A 19,631-nucleotide genomic window follows, 5' to 3' on the forward strand; every position below is an offset into this window, starting at 1 on the left:
CTGAATTATTTCATCTGTAGATAGGTTAGAGATTGAGAGTGACATATGTTGATGGATTATCAGAGACTGGTACATGTCAAAGATTTGTCAGAAAATTGCTTTGAAACCATTTTTATTTTTAGAATGCAGCCAATAATGACACCATCAACTTGACCAGGCTTGATTTGGCTGTTTATTAAGTTAGTCATTGTCCAATTATTTGTTCCGTTTTTTGCATGTGTGTATATGTGGTGTGTGTGTGAGTGTTAAGGGAGAGGTGTGTGTGGTGTGTGTGTGTGTCCATCTACTGGAAAGCACAATGGTGTGACCCATTTTATAACCTGGTCAAATTGACCCAGGAAGGCTCAAGTTGTTTCTTGCTTCAGTAGAACACCCACAATTCAATCAAAAGTTGTGACAATAAATTGTATTTGCAAAGGGCGTCACAGGGTACCACCCATGTAAGTTTGGTGCATGTAGATGAAAAAACACCATTTTTATTATGATAAAGCAACTGTAGAACTCTGGTCAAATGGACCTGAGGATAACAGGAGGGTTTTAATAGAATTCACTTGACAGCTTTATTTGCACTTTGATTCTCTTTCCTTTATATGCAGGCACATTGACTCATGGAACATGTTTATCTGAGCTGCAGGTTCACACTTTAGGATTTTCTGCACTCCTGGCTCGTATTCACACAACATCCATCCTAAAGCTTAAAGTAGCTCCTAACTGGTTGAGTAAAGAGAAACTCCTGATAATAAGGAGTCAGTCCTGACTTGAACATGTTTTTGGTGTTTGACCTTTTAGCACTCAAACTGTGTCGTCAGTCTGTGAGAAGTCAGAGACAGTCCAGAGGACTCCTCAGTCACCAACAAGTCCCATTCACCTGCTGCTAGGAGAGCACTCATTGACTTTAACCACTGGCGCCATCTTGTGGCAGAAATATGTTACTGCAGCTTTTGTTCTTTGAAAAGTCAGGCCTACATGTGTGCAGGAGAACAAATAAGCTTTCCATTGCTGTGGTTGTAGTTGACATAGTTTTTAGTGCTGATGCCTGGTGTCCATCAGTTGTGTGTGATAATCAGGATAATAAATACAAAGGAGTATTGTGATGACTAAAGACAGACTGTAGATTGTCTCTGTGTCACCTGGAATAAGTGAACTTTGATGTCATGTGTTTGTGACTCTTCACCTCTGTCTCCTCTCACAGGGAGAAGATGATGTGCATCATCCTGCTGCTCATCAACCTGACCTCCTGTGTCTGTGGTTAGTTTACACCTTCATTTTATTATCCACAAACACTAAAGACTAAACACACTGTCAGACTGTTGATTTTTGCTATCATGTATTACCTGTGGTATCTTTCAGCTCTTTAGTTTTGCAGCCTTCCAGCTTTGTTGTAAATAAGAGCACACTGTTATTCAGTCAATCAGTCAAACTCTCCACACAAACATCTATAGATGGAGTTCAAAGGCTCACATGTTAAAGTTGTCACTTTGTCTGCTCCTCACTTTCCCTCTCTGTCTCCTCAACAGGAACATTTGTAGTCAATGTGACACAGACCTCCTATCAGGCAGAGGAGAACCACAACATCACACTTGAGTGGATGTTCACGACTAAAACTAACAGCTCCCTCCACTCCCTTTATATCTACTGTCAACTGTTAACTGATCTCAGAGCCTCAGGTCTGTTTCGTCTACATGGAGGTGTTGAGGTCCCAGAGTCTCAGGATGAACAGTTTACAGGACGAGTCCAGTGTGACAAAGACGTCCTCAGAGAGGGACGACTCAGACTTCATGTGTCCAGACTCAGGACTAATGACTCAGGACTGTATATGTGTGATGTGTCCACACATTATGGTGGGAGCACTGCTACATGTCGGCTCAATGTCACTGGTAAGTTGATTCAGTAACTCAGTAAAGACTAACTGTGAGTTCCAGTACCAACACAGTATACTGGAAAATGATGTGTCCCAACACATGGTATGTCAAATGCAGTTTGCCAGAAACACCAGGATGCTCCACTGTGTCAGGTCACATTTCACAGTGCATGCTTTTCCAGGCTATTCTGACCCACAATCCTGTGCACAGTGGAAGACACCTCACAATGACTGATTTATAAGCAGATGGCATTTTGCTCATTGACAGCGAGCAGCAACCCCACAGCAAGCGGGGGTTGAATTTTTTTTATTCACCTGTGTATATTTTATTTAGACTCAAAGTTAAGCTCATTTAAGGGCTGAGAAGCTTGAAGCACAGAATGTTTAGATTTTTGATGTTGTAGCACAAGGTTAGATATTTAAATCAGTTACTCAAACATTAAAGTACTTTTAGTAGGTTTTGTCTGGCTGAATTTCTGCTCACAGTTGTATCAAGTAAAACTTCACTTTCATCTTTAATATTCAGATTCAGCTTCAGAATACTTTATTAATCCCGGGGGGAAACTGTTTTTGTTCCAATGCTCCGTGCAAAGTAGAAATAGAAATACAGCATGAATGGAAACAAGAGATAAAGATGAAGATATAAATAAGATACTAAAATAGACAATGAAATAAATAAAATAAAATATTAAAGTAGACAATAAAATAAAATAAATAATAAAATAGTAAAGCAGACAATCTGAAATATATACAATATACAATACAATAATATGCACGTCTTAGCTCAGTGAGGTAGTGAACCAATCACATAATGGTGCTGACTTGTTTCCTGTTTCACTGTTTCAGTAATGATTGTGCTTCAGTCACTTACATTTTACAATCTGTCCTTTGCAGCAGCTGCTGATGAGCCCAGACCTCAGAGACCAACAGAGAGTCCACAACCAGAGGATTGGGTGATGATCGTCTTCGTTGTTAGCCTAATACCCACAGCTCTAGTGTATCTCTGTGTTGGATTCTGCTTAGCCTGTCGTTGTTTTAGAATATGTCGGGAGAAGAGTCCTCTAAGCCACACATAAATCCATGTGATGGATGCACTCAATCCAGACTGTAACCAGAAAGACACTTTCGGTGTGATACTTTTGGAACTGAAGGTACCCCTCAGACATGGTACCTAGACCCTCTTGTTTCCACTGCAAACAGTCACTCACTGTATTTCCTCCTTTATCAGTCTGCACCTGGTTTATCGTCCACAGAACAGGCTGCAGTGAGAGTCTCTCTCTATGGGATATTTAAAAACAGCAGCTTTGTGCATTTAGTCCTTCTCAGGCAAGCTCAGGGGTTTAGTGTTGCTGTAGCCCACAGGAACAACACTCTGCAACGCTTTTTTTTTCTTCTCCAAGTGAGGATTAGAATATCTACAGTTCACATAACCTGGCTGAAATTAATTTATATAAACGCTTGAAGATCCACTCATTACTAAAAGTGTGTGTCATATACAAACTAAAGTGATGGTCAAAGTTGTCACAGTGAAATTTAAGGTGTGCTGATGGATTCACGTCATCAACTCATGCATTGAGTAACATTACAAGTTAACGTTCCACCTTAAAAGTCTCCGGCAGTCGGCCCAGTGAATGAAGTTATTTGTTCTCAGACTCCAGCTGCTGTGAGAGGCAGCAAAACATCCTTTCATTTTATAGTTACAGTTTACTAATAAAACTCTCCACAGTATGAACAGTGGTTACATGAGCCTCAAAACCAGACACAACTCAGCCCTGAGCAGAGTGACCGTCCTCTACTGACCAATCAGACTGCAGTGTTCACAGCTCCACCTTTTAGTAGCACATCTGTGTGCTAGCTACCCCAACAGTATTTCTATGAATTGGTGTTCATGTTTCTTTGGGTTTGTTTCATCAAGTTATTCCACCAGAAATAACTAATGTCAGTGTAAACAATGTTTATCATTCAGACTCAGCTGTAGGAGGTTTCAGTCAATGATCTCTCTGTTCTCCCTCCAGCTGTTGTCAGTCATCAGTATTATAATGCATATTGTCACAATACACTGCCTTTATTAATGCACAGTTTATAATGTGTACATGTTGTAAATGAAGAGATATGTTGTTAGGACTCTTCTGTGTGTACATTTTTAATAGCAGATGCTAAACATTGATGAAGAACTAACAGAGTTCATCAACAACAAATACATAGGCTATGATTGTGTGAGTGTGACCTCTACGACTGATGTCATGACCTGTGGCTGATGGATGAATGAGTGTGAAAGTTTTTATTCGTTTTGATTCCAAAATGATTCACAGTTTTTCTTAATTGCTTAAACACAAAAATCAGAACTTAAAGTACAATGTGCATGATCCTTGACTTATGTACCAAATCACTAAACCACTTCTGCTGAACTTCAAACACACACATCTACTTTACACACAGCTCTCAGTTCCCTTTTCACCCCTCTTCTCAAAACACTCCACACAAGTCTCTATATTTTCAACACTCTTTTCCAATACAAATCTCACTGTTTTCACATGGAACACACAACCAGTCAAAGTGCTAAACACTCAAGTCTGTTGAGCAATTTGCAATCAGAGCTTGAGGAATATAAAGGGCCAAAGGTGAGCTCCTGGTTTGGAGAACAATGGATGGATTCCAAGGGAGAGGTGTCCAGAGAGGCAGAGGAGTATGGGTGAGAGGAGGAGGAAGAGGAGAACAACGAGGAGGACAGGGAGGCTGGTCTGAGGGTCCAACCAAACCTCAGCTGCTTCACTGTGGCATCCATCGTGAGGATGTTCAGAAATGTGGACAGGTAAGAAATACTCCTCACTGGACTTTACTGTATGTAGTACTGCATACTGTATCAATACAGCACTCAATGATTGCTGCAGAATATGGTTTTGTAAGTGGAGCGTTGTACTGTGCTGTAAACACAGCATGTTCTACAGTATGGCACATACGTATGAGACTGGGAACTGCATTCCTACTTTGTCTATACAATACGTAATGTATGTTGCTGTATCTGGATCTTTTGCAGAAATGAAAGATTACCACCAGCAGGTGGGAGCGCACGTCTGTTCACGGCTCAGCAGGACACTGCCATTGTGAACATGGTTCTGGAGAACAACGCTATCACCCTGAAACAAATCCAAAGAAAGGTGATTGAAGACCAAGTGGTGTTCCAGACCATCAACTCTGTCAGCCTCAGCACACTGGATCGTGTCCTACGGCACAATGCAGTACGCATGAAGCAAGTGTATAGGGTGCTCTTTGAAAGGAATTCGGCCAGGGTCAAGGAGCTGCGCCATGACTATGTGCAAGGAAGTCCTATATCCAGCACTCACACATTACTGCACCTGTAATACTGTATGATGCAGTTACAGTGTTTCTTTACATTGTCTCACACGTTCATGTATTGGCTGCTCTAGCTCCATGTCTGATACTGTCATGCTGTCTGTCTCTCTTCTGGCGCTCCATCAATGGGCCGTTACCAAAAATGACCTGGCCCAGCATCGGCCCAAACCCAGCACAGTGGAACAAATGAACTGGGCCATGTCCAGTTGCCCAAATACGCCGAGACCCAGGATGAGTGACATCCCAGAATAGGGCCAAATAAACTAGCCTGAGTTTGTGCTGGTTGTCTTCATGGTGCCACTGCTGTTAGTTCCTGTCCTGACATGTTCACAACAGTGAGCTTGTTGCTGTTGCTGGCTCAGACTTCAGGTGTACTGTAATGACAGTCACTGTTGATGCAAAGGGAATAGATTATTAGTACATTATGAGTTGTACTGAAGTGAAGATGCTTTTAACACCAGTGCATCCTTTAAAAAAAGTTCCTCTGGTGTCATTTATGGACAAAAATGTCCGCATAAATAAAACTGCCATGAAAATATTATATATTCATATTATTTTCCACTTTCACTGAAGTAAATCTTTTATCAATCTTCAGTTCTTATCCTAACTACCAAATAATCATTCTTTTTTTTATACATTTAACCCATTAAATGTCTTTTTTTTTTTTACATTTAACCCTTTAAATGTATTTTTTAACATTTAACCCTTTAAATGTCTTTGTTTTTACATTTAACCCTTTAAATGTCTTTTTTTCACATTTAACCCTTAAAATGTCTTTTTTTTAAACATTTAACCCTTTAAATGTCTTTTTGTTTTTACATTTAACCCTTTAAATGTTTTTTTTCACATTTAACCCTTTAAATGTCTTTGTTTTTACATTTTACCCTTTAAATGTCTTTTTTTTACATGATGTTTTAAGATGATTTTTTTTTCATTTAAAATTTCCTCTTGACAAAAATACCCCATACTAAAATTGCCTTGAATTATTATACATAATTTTCCACTTTTACTGAGTTATTTTTTTTAACAAACGTCAGTCCTGATCATAACTACCAAATGTTCATTTATTTTCAGAATTTTATCCCTATAAATGCCAGTTTTTGACATGATGCAAAGACTTTTCCATAAAGAAAAAGTTTTTACTGTCCTAACATTTATTTTTTACTCATCTGTTCATGAACATTTTGAAGGCAGAGCTTTAAATTGACAGTCTGATATCACAGAATGAATTTACTGTTGATTCTATGACAACCAACGCTGCTCACATTTCAATAAGGAGAGACACAGACGGATGAAGTAAAGATAAAGTTTAATACAGAATATGGGTGCAACAGATTAACAGATGATTTGTGCTCAAGTCTTTGGTGCTTGGACCAAACACTGTCCAGACACTGGTGCAGGTGGTGACTGTTAGGATGTTCTCTGCTGCTGTCCCTTTTCCCTCTCTTGCAGATCTGCCCAGGTGTGCTGCATTAGTTAACGAGGTGCAGCACACCTGCCATGGAGGAGGTGCTGAAGAGCTCCTGTGCCTGCAGCAGAGGAGAGAGGCCTGTGGTGTTTGGACTGCTGGTCCTGCTGCCGCTCACTGTGGGATTTTTGTTCTCTTGTTTGCTTGTTTCCATTCTAGTAAATCCCACTGATTATTGTGGGTCAGTGTTGGAGTCTTGTTTGCCCCATAGGGCCACCTAAGGGTGGGGCGTAACATGTCTCTGCCACAGGATGGCGCCAGTGGCTAAACTAGATGAGTGCTCTCTGACAAATCTTCATCACTTTCTTCCTCTTTTCAACTGAATACCATCAACATTAACACTGTTTGTACTGAGAATGTAAACCATTGATATACATGTGGTGTCTTTGGTATTTATGGAAAGTTGACCTGATCAAATTCACTTTATAACAGTGAGGATTAAAGAGTTTACAGTTTTGTGCCTCACATGTTCTTTCATTACATTTCTTTGTTTCTGTGGTTGTAGAAAAACACCACGTCACATTATAAAGTTATTTCCTCATCATTAATGCAACATGTAAAGCAGTAATTTGTAACTGTTTTCAGAGGCAATAAAGTTCATTATAATTATCTTTGTTGTTGATGAATTCTTTTAGTTCTTGAAAACACACAGTTGTCTGATATGAACAGATTTACACACACAAGAGTCATAACAAGGTTTCTCTTATAAATATAGATTTATTTACAATATGTACACATTATAAACTGAACACAATACATTTTACATTATAACAATAACCATCAGTCGGCAGAAGATTATTAATGAACGTACAATTCTCTCAGAATTCTGTCGTCTTGTTGATTCAAGAATGTTTTTAAGACACATGACTGATAACAGCTGCTGCATAAAAATATATATTTCACATCACATGTAGTTTCTGACACAGATGTTGGAGGGAGAGAGTCTCAGAGTTTGTCTGGTGTTTTTAGGACCATGACTTTATGCTATGATGACTCATTCACAGAGGGTCCTCCACACAGAGTCCTGTTAGTCCTGATGGGCTGTTCCTCTGACAAACTCAACGTCTACACGACTGCACAGAAACGATCCCTCTTATCAGCAGATTTAGCAAAATGAGCTTTGAAGGCAAAGCAGAGTCCGACACAGAGAGTCAGTAGAGCTGCTGCTGTCAGTCCAACATAGAGGCCGATCCTTCCCCGACTCTCTGGCTGTGGACTCTCTGGTTGTGGACTCTCTGTTGGTCTCTGAGGTTTGGGCTCATCAGCAGCTGCTGCAAAGGACAGAAAATAAGCTCAGCAGACTGACAGGGAGAAAACCTGTTTTTAGTTTAAAGAGAGCTGGAATATGATCCTATTCTGCATCTTTTCAAGTTCAAACAGAAAAACAGTCTCTGGTTCTTCTACTGAATCAACTTACCAGTGACATTGAGGCGACATGTAGCAGTGCTCCCACCATAATGTGTAGACACATCACACATATACAGTCCTGAGTCATTACTCCTGAGTCTGGACACATGAAGTCTGAGTCGTCCCTCTCTGAGGACGTCTTTGTCACACTGGACTCGTCCTGTAAACTGTTCATCCTGAGACTCTGGGACCTCAACACCTCCATGTAGACGAAACAGGACTGAGGCTCTGAGATCAGTTAACAGTTGACAGTAGATATAAAGGGAGTGGAGGGAGCTGCCAGGTATAGTCGTGAACATCCACTCAAGCGTGATGTTGTGGTTCTCCTCTGCCTGATAGGAGGTCTGTGTCACATTGACTACAAATGTTCCTGTTGAGGAGACAGAGAGGGAAAGTGAGGAGCAGACAAAGTGACAACTTTAACATGTGAGCCTTTAAACTCCATCTATAGATGTTTGTGTGGAGAGTTTGACTGATTGACTGAATAACAGTGTGCTCTTATTTACAACAAAGCTGGAAGGCTGCAAAACTAAAGAGCTGAAAGATACCACAGGTAATACATGATAGCAAAAATCAACAGTCTGACAGTGTGTTTAGTCTTTAGTGTTTGTGGATAATAAAGTGAAGGTGTAAACTAACCACAGACACAGGAAGTCAGGTTGATGAGCAGCAGGATGATGCACATCATCTTCTCCCTGTGAGAGGAGACAGAGGTGAAGAGTCACAAACACATGACATCAAAGTTCATTTATTACAGGTGACACAGAGACAATCTATGTCACACTTCCTCCCACAGGTGGCGCCAGTGGGCTGCAAAGTACAGTATGTTGTGTGAATACGAGGCAGGAGTGCAGAAAATCCTAAAGTGTGAACCTGCAGCTCAGATAAACATGTTCCATGAGTCAATGTGCCTGCATATAAAGGAAAGAGAATCAAAGTGCAAATAAAGCTGTCAAGTGAATTCTATGAAATGAAAATAAATGCTGTGCTCCCTTATAAACAATAGACAAGAGAAAATATTCAAAGTTCAAGACAAATAGAAAGTGTGTCTCTTTCCTAAATGTTGCAGCTGTTGTTTAAAGTCACATAGAGGAGCTTTTTAGGTGGATCAGCTTTTAGGATGATCTGTCTTCAATCAATCACATGTCTGTTAAAGTCTTGTTGTTGAATTGTCTCTTTACTGAGAGAAGCCAGCACATTATTATTTGTTATTACACGGCTCTATTAAATGCTGTATTCTGATTGGTCAGTAGCGGCATTCTGCGGTCTGATATCACTGTGTAATGACCGCTGCTAGTAGCAACGGTCATTACACACAGTTGCTATGTAGCCCAGCGTTGCTAGGGATGCTGCCCTGCAACACTGCAGCTGTCAAACAACTTCCGAGGGAAAAACAAACAGAAGTGGCTGATTTTTAACGGATGCCGCTGAAGAAAAAGAATACCTACGGACTTTCTCTGCCAAAAACAAAAGAAGACGGATTTGAATACACATTCGGCAGTCATGCTTAATGACATTTTACGCGAGTGGGTTCTATTCCCCTGTCGGGAGTTATTTTCCCAGTATTCACCGGCTCATTATACATTATCCCTTACTTAACATCTTGTCTAATCCCAGGGGCGATTCTAGAATCAGAGGTTTAGGGGTGCTGAGCACCTAGAGAGCTGCCCCGGCCAGGCAAGATAAATTTCACTCTTTTGTACATTTTAACGCAATTTTATTCCCACATTTGTTAAAGAAAAGCACAACACTTTTTGCTGCAAAAAAGGCAAATAACCAAACAATGCGTTTTATATCTAATAAGAGATATAAACTGATACATTGATCCAACTTACAAGGTCATTCTACATAGATAGACCATTTGATCTTACACTCTTACCTGAACCTGGCTCTTTTTTCTTTTTTTTTTTAAAACAATCTTATATCCATGATGAGTCTGTCTGTACACACACACACACACACACACACACACACACACACAATGGGCCCTAGGCCTTTTTGGGGTATTTTTGCTGCCTTTACTTTTAAGCTCATATCACAGTCATTATAAAGGCTACATACACATGCTATACTTTGTTGGTTTTTTTTTCAGGACAATCTGGGCTATCCAGATTTGCCATCATTTCATGTCCTTCTATGTGCCTGTATTTTATATTAAATTTTTATTTCAATGAAAAAAACAAATCTGTGTTACTAAATTCTTGCATTTTTACATGTATCTCACCATAGCAAGTTGGAAGTTGACATATTCTGCCATATCTGAAGAGGGGAGACTCTCTGGAATCTGGCAATATAAGAACCATGATGCTGGGACATTCTGTCACTTCACAGCTGTCCAAAACATGTGGTTTGTGCCAGGCGGACATGATTGCCAGTATTTTTTCATTATTGCAAGAAATTCCATTGACTCATTCACAAGTCAAAAATGTGTTTTATCTGAAAGAAACATGCAATATTTACATCTAAGATCATAGAAAAATAGTCAGCCAAGTGCAATGATGTCCTCCAAGATAATATTTGCCACTTTGTTTGCAGTAAACAAAAATTTGGGCATTGGGGTGGTGGGGGTGTCCCCCTCAATGTATATGGTGACTACGGCCCTGTCAGCATGCATAATTAGGCCTCAGTTGTCTGGGTGCGCAAAGGTGAAGTGGCTGGTCTTGTCATACAAAGTTTGATGGAGTGTCAACTGGACAATATGGAGATATTTGCATCTTGAAAGCCGGACTACAAATGTGGATAGACAGGGAGAAACACACGCAAGCCTAAGACGTGGTAAGATACGATATTCCTCACTATATGAAGTGACTGATCTGTATAATGGATTGTAAAGAAATTCGTCAGGTTTTTATTTTGTAGACTGTTAATCTGGATTTATAGCGTGATGGGATGACAGCACAATGCATTTGCGAGTAATCCATCCAATGTGTGTGCAGAGCTGTATGAAAGCTCTGTTATACATAGTGTAACTTTATCTTTTTCTTTCGCTGTGAAAACATTGGACTACTGACAAGTGCTTGGTCTTGTCGGAAAGCTGCAATTCTGCTGTTTCACGTCATATGCGTGGCTTCTCGCACGGTCGCGGAAAAGAAACTATAGAGAAGAACAGGTGTGAATTTGGACGCACTGTCGTTCAGACCCATAGGGTTAATATTGTGCTGCTGTATTTTTGTATTTTTGTTGTTAAAATATTACGTTTCAACCAAGTACTGTATGGTTTTGACACTTTTTCTAGCTTGTTAAAAAGGACATACAGTAAGGAAAAAAAAATCTCTCAAATTTTGGGGGTGCTGGGATTCAATTTAGGGGTGCTTCAGCACCCCCAAAATGGTCTAACGCCTATGTCTAATCCACCAATCCTCACATAGTAAATCTGTACAACATGACAACACCAACATCAACACATTCACACATTCACACATTACCTTGGATGACTTCAGTAAATTTTAAAAGCTGTAACAAGGAACGGCGGCATTCCTGAGATGAAGTCAAAAGTCCTCAACCGACATCGCATGTCATCACACTGTGGAAAGAGCACATCGATGTTTACAACGAAACTGTGAGAATGCGGACCTTACGAAATGCGGTCTTACAACATAGAGTAGCGGTGTCGCATCAAACCTCCTCATTGGTTCATTCATGTTTCCCTAAATGAGCCGAGCTCCCCAGAGCCGGCAGCACTCATACACCGCTACTCTATGTTGTAAGACCGCATTTCGTAAGGTCCGCATTCTCACAGTTTCGTTGTAAACATCGATGTGCTCTTTCCACAGTGTGATGACATGCGATGTCGGTTGAGGACTTTTGACTTCATCTCAGGAATGCCGCCGTTCCTTGTTACAGCTTTTAAAATTTACTGAAGTCATCCAAGGTAATGTGTGAATGTGTGAATGTGTTGATGTTGGTGTTGTCATGTTGTACAGATTTACTATGTGAGGATTGGTGGATTAGACATAGGCGTTAGACCATTTTGGGGGTGCTGAAGCACCCCTAAATTGAATCCCAGCACCCCCAAAATTTGAGAGATTTTTTTTTTCCTTACTGTATGTCCTTTTTAACAAGCTAGAAAAAGTGTCAAAACCATACAGTGCTTGGTTGAAACGTAATATTTTAACAACAAAAATACAAAAATACAGCAGCACAATATTAACCCTATGGGTCTGAACGACAGTGCGTCCAAATTCACACCTGTTCTTCTCTATAGTTTCTTTTCCGCGACCGTGCGAGAAGCCACGCATATGACGTGAAACAGCAGAATTGCAGCTTTCCGACAAGACCAAGCACTTGTCGGTAGTCCAATGTTTTCACAGCGAAAGAAAAAGATAAATTTACACTATGTATAACAGAGCTTTCATACAGCTCTGCACACACATTGGATGGATTACTCGCAAATGCATTGTGCTGTCATCCCATCACGCTATAAATCCAGATTAACAGTCTACAAAATAAAAACCTGACGAATTTCTTTACAATCCATTATACAGATCAGTCACTTCATATAGTGAGGAATATCGTATCTTACCACGTCTTAGGCTTGCGTGTGTTTCTCCCTGTCTATCCACATTTGTAGTCCGGCTTTCAAGATGCAAATATCTCCATATTGTCCAGTTGACACTCCATCAAACTTTGTATGACAAGACCAGCCACTTCACCTTTGCGCACCCAGACAACTGAGGCCTAATTATGCATGCTGACAGGGCCGTAGTCACCATATACATTGAGGGGGACACGTGCCCCACCCCCCAATGCCCAAATTTTTGTTTACTGCAAACAAAGTGGCAAATATTATCTTGGAGGACATCATTGCACTTGGCTGACTATTTTTCTATGATCTTAGATGTAAATATTGCATGTTTCTTTCAGATAAAACACATTTTTGACTTGTGAATGAGTCAATGGAATTTCTTGCAATAAAGAAAAAATACTGGCAATCATGTCCACCTGGCACAAACCACATGTTTTGGACAGCTGTGAAGTGACAGAATGTCCCAGCATCATGGTTCTTATATTGCCAGATTCCAGAGAGTCTCCCCTCTTCATATATGGCAGAATATGTCAACTTCCAACTTGCTATGGTGAGATACATGTAAAAATGTAAGAATTTAGTCACACGGATTTGTTTTTTTCATTGAAATAAAAATTTAATATAAAATACAGGCACATAGAAGGACATGAAATGATGGCAAATCTGGATAGCCCAGATTGTCCTGAAAAACAACAACAACAAAGTATAGCATGCGTATGTAGCCTTTATAATGACTGTGATATGAGCTTAAAAGTAAAGGCAGTAAAAATACCCCAAAAAGGCCTAGGGCCCATTGTGTGCGTGTGTGTGTGTGTGTGTGTGTACAGACAGACTCATCATGGATATAAGATTGTTTAAAAAAAAAAAAAAGAGCCAGGTTCAGGTAAGAGTGTAAGATCAAATGGTCTATCTATCTAGAATGACGTTGTAAGTTGGATCAATGTATCAGTTTATATCTCTTATTAGATATAAAACGCATTGTTTGGTTATTTGCCTTTTTTGCAGCAAAAAGTGTTGTGCTTTTCTTTAACAAATGTGGGAATGAAATTGTGTTAAAATGTACAAAAGAGTGAAATTTATCTTGCCTGGCCGGGGCAGCTCTCTAGGTGCTCAGCACCCCTAAACCTCTGATTCTAGAATCGCCCCTGGGATTAGACAAGATGTTAAGTAAGGGATAATGTATAATGAGCCGGTGAATACTGGGAAAATAACTCCCGACAGGGGAATAGAACCCACTCGCGTAAAATGTCATTAAGCATGACTGCCGAGTGTGTATTCAAATCCGTCTTCTTTTGTTTTTGGCAGAGAAAGTCCGTAGGTATTCTTTTTCTTCAGCGGCATCCGTTAAAATCAGCCACTTCTGTTTGTTTTTCCCTCGGAAGTTGTTTGACAGCTGCAGTGTTGCAGGGCAGCATCCCTAGCAACGCTGGGCTACATAGCAACTGTGTGTAATGACCGTTGCTACTAGCAGCGGTCATTACACAGTGATATCAGACCGTAGAATGCCGCTACTGACCAATCAGAATACAGCATTTAATAGAGCCGTGTAATAACAGATAATAATGTGCTGGCTTCTCTCAGTAAAGAGACAATTCAACAACAAGACTTTAACAGACATGTGATTGATTGAAGACAGATCATCCTAAAAGCTGATCCACCTAAAAAGCTCCTCTATGTGACTTTAAACAACAGCTGCAACATTTAGGAAAGAGACACACTTTCGATTTGTCTTGAACTTTGAATATTTTCTCTTGTCTATTGTTTATAAGGGAGCACAGCATTTATTTTCATTTCATAGAATTCACTTGACAGCTTTATTTGCACTTTGATTCTCTTTCCTTTATATGCAGGCACATTGACTCATGGAACATGTTTATCTGAGCTGCAGGTTCACACTTTAGGATTTTCTGCACTCCTGCCTCGTATTCACACAACATCCATCCTAAAGCTTAAAGTAGCTCCTAACTGGTTGAGTAAAGAGAAACTCCTGATAATAAGGAGTCAGTCCTGACTTGAACATGTTTTTGGTGTTTGACCTTTTAGCACTCAAAGTGTGTCGTCAGTCTGTGAGAAGTCAGAGACAGTCCAGAGGACTCCTCAGTCACCAACAAGTCCCATTCACCTGCTGCTAGGAGAGCACTCATTGACTTTAACCACTGGCGCCATCTTGTGTCAGAAATATATTACTGCAGCTTTTGTTCTTTGAAAATTCAGGCCTCCATGTGTGCAGGAGAACAAATAAGCTTTCCATTGCTGTGGTTGTAGTTGACATAGTTTTTAGTGCTGATGCCTGGTGTCCATCAGTTGTGTGTGATAATCAGGATAATAAATACAAAGGAGTATTGTGATGACTAAAGACAGACTGTAGATTGTCTCTGTGTCACCTGGAATAAGTGAACTTTGATGTCATGTGTTTGTGACTCTTCACCTCTGTCTCCTCTCACAGGGAGAAGATGATGTGCATCATCCTGCTGCTCATCAACCTGACCTCCTGTGTCTGTGGTTAGTTTACACCTTCACTTTATTATCCACAAACACTAAAGACTAAACACACTGTCAGACTGTTGATTTTTGCTATCATGTATTACCTGTGGTATCTTTCAGCTCTTTAGTTTTGCAGCCTTCCAGCTCTGTTCTAAATAAGAGCACACTGTTATTCAGTCAATCAGTCAAACTCTCCACACAAACATCTATAGATGGAGTTTAAAGGCTCACATGTTAAAGTTGTCACTTTGTCTGCTCCTCACTTTCCCTCTCTGTCTCCTCAACAGGAACATTTGTAGTCAATGTGACACAGACCTCCTATCAGGCAGAGGAGAACCACAACATCACGCTTGAGTGGATGTTCACGACTAAAACTGGCAGCTCCCTCCACTCCCTTTATATCTACTGTGAACTGTTAACTGATCTCAGAGCCTCAGGTCTGTTTCATCTACATGGAGGTGTTGAGGTCCCAGAGTCTCAGGATGAACAGTTTACAGGACGAGTCCAGTGTGACAAAGACGTCCTCAGAGAGGGACGACTCAGACTTCATGTGTCCAGACTCAGGACTGATGACTCAGGACTGTATATGTGTGAAGTGTTCACACATTATGGTGGGAGCGCTGCTACATGTCGGCTCAATGTCACTGGTAAGTTGATTCAGTAGAACTTTATGAACAAGTTTATGATAAATAAGAACCTGAGAAGAAAAGTATCTGTGAAATATGTTACAACTTAATCTGTTGTGGATATTTAGTTTTCTTTGTTAGTCAAATGTTTTTTTTTCACATGAATGACACAGATTTGTTTGGTCTCTTTACAGCAGCGAGGGATCGACCTGAACCTCAGACACCAAACACAACAAGTCGTCCACAGCCAGAGAGTCGAGGAAGGATCGGCCTTTACTATGGACTGGCAGCAGCAGCTCTACTGAGTGTTTGATTCTGTGTATAATTCACCTTCAGTCCAGAAAACAAGATTTGTACTCAGACTCCAGTGGAGGATTTAAGAAAAGTTCATCAGATGATGAGAGGAAACAGTTTGTTATCAAAGTCATGGTCCTAAAAACACCAGACAAACTCTGAGACTCTCTCCCTCCAACATGTGTGTCAGAAACTACATGTGATGTGAAATATATATTTTTATGCAGCAGCTGTTATCAATCATGTGTTTTAAAAACATTCTTGAATCAACAAGACGACAGAATTCTGAGAGAATTGTACGTTCATTAATAATCTTCTGCCGACTGATGGTTATTGTTATAATGTAAAATGTATTGTGTTCAGTTTATAATGTGTACATATTGTAAATAAATCTATATTTATAAGAGAAACCTTGTTATGACTCTTGTGTGTGTAAATCTGTTCATATCAGACAACTGTGTGTTTTCAAGAACTAAAAGAATTCAACAACAACAACAAAGATAATTATAATGAACTTTATTGCCTCTGAAAACAGTTACAAATTACTGCTTTACATGTTGCATTAATGATGAGGAAATAACTTTATAATGTGACGTGGTGTTTTTCTACAACCACAGAAACAAAGGGAATCATACACACAAACATTGTGTTACACAAAGTTATAAAGTGCTTCACAGAGTCAACAGTCTTTTACAATAATGATAATATGTAGATCATAAAATATATAACATAATTAATCAAAAAACATTAAATAACTAATAAGAACAAAACTGTAAAAATGAAACTGAGGCATTAAAAAAGATTGTACATGGATATGTGATTGTCCTCCCATCTCCACCCTGCTCTGTTTCCAATTGGCTAGCAAATGCAAGGTCAGCTGACAGCGGCCATATCAGGAGCGCATCCAAGAGAAGGAGAGGGACACACAGAGAGACACAGAGACAGAGACAGCAGGATATTCTTATATTTTATCTTGACCTGCTGCCAAGTCCTCCTGGGTTGCTTCTGTTGAGACACAGCAGTGAGGAATGAAAATGGGACACACACCACTGTGGTCTGTCTGTTCCTCATCCTGTAGCACATTCTACATTTAAGGGGATTTTCCTTATTTTGATATAATAAAGGGTAGAGCTTACAGTTGACTCCCAATGGATGAGAAATAGATCATTGGTTCACTATCACCTGCATTCACTTAATAGGTTTCCTCATCTCCACTGAATTGATGGATTTCAGTAATTTTCCACAATCAGTGAGTCACAATGAAAGTGAAAGTTAGAGAGTGTGAGAGAGGCAGTGTGTGACTGAGAGGAAGGTGTGGCCAAGAAAACTTTTTGTTACATAGCTTCATCTGCGGCGACAACAGGGAAATGGACTCTTTGTCTTAGTTCATGAGTTCAGTTCGTCGTGAGTAGTGATAGATTTCATCATGAAGGATTGTTTGCTGTTGCTGCTTTCACAAACTGTCAGTTCACTGTGCAGAAGATACCACTGCTCAAGTGATGACACTTACTAAGGTTTAACCCTTAAATGTCTGGGCTCCAAACATTCTCGGCTCATCAGATATCCGTTATGTCTTCTCCCTGATACCTGGCCATTGTTGTTTTAGTTCTTCAGCTGGATTAAGTGCATACTGTTGTAACGCAGCACGAGGCTGTTAAGCAGAGAGTGAAGGCTCCGTAAATACAGCTTGTGTTCAGGTCTTGACTGTGCCTTTAACATGTGAGGAGGTCATGTCTTGAATCATAATTTAAGCTTTAGAAAACAAGAGTTTGATTAAGTCCACCCGTGGAGCTCTGGCGACCCCTAGTGGGGATCAGGACGTTTTACGAAGAGTTTTACAGCCTCTTTGTGATCTCTCTGCCTGTTGTTGAGGTTTCTTTACTCAGTGTGTGTGTTTCCTCCTTTGACCCCTCCAGGTGTGACTCCATCCACAGCCAGTGTAACTCAGGACGTCTACCAGGCAGAGGAACACAGTAACATCACACTGACATGGCGCTTCCCTGTCAAGACTGCCGTGTCTGTTGACTCACTATACATAGACATTTTGTATGGGGAGCCACTGAGGACAATTTACCTTTATGACACTGACTTTGAGGCTGGGCTGTATCAAGATGAGCTCTACAGGGGACGAGTTCAGTGTGATCTAGAGCTCGCCAAGAAGGGACGGATTGAATGTGTCCTCACTGGTCTGAGGCTCAGCGACACAGGCATCTATACTTTTATCATTGGTGTTAACAGTGATAGTCGCACCAAGACATGTGACCTCAGTGTTACAGGTAAGATGGCATCACTGGCTGCTTTGTTCTTTCACAGAAAAATCTAGATGCTAAAAAGCTGAGCAGAGCTACAGAATCCAATAATAATTCTCTGTGCGCAGTGGTGACATTAAACTAAGTACATTCATTTAAGTACTGAAGTATAGCTTTGAGGAACTTGTGCTTGACTTGAGTGTTTCCATTTTCTGATACTCAATGCCTCCTCTGCTCCAGATTGATTTAGACAAAATATGATCATCTAATATATTCTGATGCATTAAGCTACCCAGCAGTAAAGAAGTCATTTGAATGATCTCCCTTTTTTGCAGATGCCAGCCATCAACCTGTAAATGAGACATCAAGACCAGCAAGCCGAGGAAGGATCGGGCTCTATGTAGGTAGTGATTTATTTACAGTAGTGACAACAGCACTTGTAGCCTGGAGTTTTGCACAAGTGGCTGATGCATCAGCTTTTCAAATCAGATCTTTACCCAGATAAGAAAAGAAGTCTGATGACTATTTTAATGATTCAAATACCTCATGTGTTGAAATGTTAATATTTAACATCCTTTCTTTTGTTTCTTTTAAAATTTGGTTTACTACCTCCTAATCCCAAGATTATGCTCATGTAACGTTAGTGTTAAAGCCATCCTTTCTTTTGTTTTAAAGTTTGGTTTCACTACCTCCTAATCCCAAGATTATGCTCATGTAACGTTTGTGTTAAAGCCATCCTTTCTTTTGTTTTAAAGTTTGGTTTACTACCTCCTAATCCCAAGATTATGCTAATGTAATGTCAGTGTTAAAGCCATCCTTTCTTTTGTTTTAAAGTTTGGTTTCACTACCTCCTAATCCCAAGATTATGCTAATGTAACGTTAGTGTTAAAGCCATCCTTTCTTTTGTTTTAAAGTTTGGTTTCACTACCTCCTAATCTCAAGATTATGCTCATGTAACGTTTGTGTTAAAGCCATCCTTTCTTTTGTTTTGAAGTTTGGTTTACTACCTCCTAATCCCAAGATTATGCTAATGTAATGTCAGTGTTAAAGCCATCCTTTCTTTTGTTTTAAAGTTTGGTTTCACTACCTCCTAATCCCAAGATTATGCTAATGTAACGTTTGTGTTAAAGCCATCCTTTCTTTTGTTTTAAAGTTTGGCTTCACTACCTCCTAATCCCAAGATTATGCTAATGTAACGTTTGTGTTAAAGCCATCCTTTCTTTTGTTTTAAAGTTTGGTTTCACTACCTCCTAATCCCAAGATTATGCTCATGTAACGTTTGTGTTAAAGCCATCCTTTCTTTTGTTTTAAAGTTTGGTTTCACTACCTCCTAATCCCAAGATTATGCTCATGTAACGTTTGT

The 19,631-nt window shown here is 39.9% G+C and overlaps 3 protein-coding genes and 1 long non-coding RNA gene across 6 annotated transcripts in view; 3 read left to right on the plus strand and 1 right to left on the minus strand.

Moving 5' to 3' along the window:
- Positions 1 to 5,223, plus strand: part of LOC144459925 (uncharacterized) — a 54,446-nt gene extending 49,223 nt beyond the window's left edge. The window contains exons 3-4 of the mRNA XM_078164758.1: positions 2,756 to 2,858; positions 4,899 to 5,223. Coding sequence (XP_078020884.1) covers positions 2,756 to 2,858; positions 4,899 to 5,223 — 428 coding nt within the window. The remainder of the gene's footprint in view (positions 1 to 2,755; positions 2,859 to 4,898) is intronic.
- A 2,163-nt stretch (positions 5,224 to 7,386) lies between these two features.
- Positions 7,387 to 11,676, minus strand: LOC144459873 (uncharacterized). Of its 3 annotated transcripts, none has more exons than XM_078164666.1 (4): positions 10,315 to 11,496; positions 8,730 to 8,785; positions 8,101 to 8,460; positions 7,387 to 7,951 (listed from the first exon to the last, which is right to left on the minus strand). In XM_078164666.1, exons 1-4 carry the CDS (start codon positions 10,404 to 10,406, stop codon positions 7,749 to 7,751), a joined length of 711 nt encoding a protein of 236 aa, XP_078020792.1. In that variant the 5' UTR covers positions 10,407 to 11,496; the 3' UTR covers positions 7,387 to 7,748. The 3 variants fall into 3 exon arrangements, with proteins under 3 accessions (XP_078020792.1, XP_078020791.1, XP_078020793.1); XM_078164665.1 differs by having other exon boundaries at positions 7,387 to 7,954; positions 10,315 to 11,491; XM_078164667.1 differs by lacking the exon at positions 10,315 to 11,496 and adding an exon at positions 11,516 to 11,676 and having other exon boundaries at positions 7,415 to 7,954.
- A 118-nt stretch (positions 11,677 to 11,794) lies between these two features.
- Positions 11,795 to 16,429, plus strand: LOC144459889 (uncharacterized). Its single transcript, XM_078164692.1, has 4 exons — positions 11,795 to 11,961; positions 15,062 to 15,117; positions 15,387 to 15,746; positions 15,920 to 16,429. The coding sequence occupies exons 2-4, from the start codon at positions 15,069 to 15,071 to the stop codon at positions 16,036 to 16,038; spliced, it is 528 nt and encodes a 175-aa protein (XP_078020818.1). The 5' UTR covers positions 11,795 to 11,961; positions 15,062 to 15,068; the 3' UTR covers positions 16,039 to 16,429.
- Positions 16,430 to 17,302: 873 nt separating this feature from the next.
- On the plus strand, positions 17,303 to 19,158 carry LOC144459776 (uncharacterized). The gene is made up of 3 exons (XR_013488574.1): positions 17,303 to 17,423; positions 17,936 to 18,295; positions 18,604 to 19,158. It is a non-coding gene; the product is annotated as an uncharacterized LOC144459776 (long non-coding RNA).
- Positions 19,159 to 19,631: the final 473 nt, after the last annotated feature.

This window comes from Epinephelus lanceolatus, chromosome 22 (genome assembly GCF_041903045.1).
Source record: "Epinephelus lanceolatus isolate andai-2023 chromosome 22, ASM4190304v1, whole genome shotgun sequence".
Lineage (NCBI taxonomy): Eukaryota > Metazoa > Chordata > Actinopteri > Perciformes > Serranidae > Epinephelus > Epinephelus lanceolatus.

Bases quoted from the DNA above. Each gene is read 5' to 3' on its own strand.
- LOC144459889 (XM_078164692.1), top strand. From the start codon at position 15,069: ATGATGTGCATCATCCTGCTGCTCATCAACCTGACCTCCTGTGTCTGT. The intron at 15,118-15,386 runs GTTAGTTTACAC...TCTCCTCAACAG, and splicing joins CCTGACCTCCTGTGTCTGTG to GAACATTTGTAGTCAATGTG. The intron at 15,747-15,919 runs GTAAGTTGATTC...GTCTCTTTACAG, and splicing joins ATGTCGGCTCAATGTCACTG to CAGCGAGGGATCGACCTGAA.
- LOC144459873 (XM_078164665.1), bottom strand. From the start codon at position 10,406: ATGTCCCAGCATCATGGTTCTTATATTGCCAGATTCCAGAGAGTCTCC. The intron at 8,786-10,314 runs GTGAGATACATG...CTCCTCTCACAG, and splicing joins TCAACTTCCAACTTGCTATG to GGAGAAGATGATGTGCATCA. The intron at 7,955-8,100 runs GTAAGTTGATTC...TGTCCTTTGCAG, and splicing joins ATGTCGCCTCAATGTCACTG to CAGCTGCTGATGAGCCCAAA.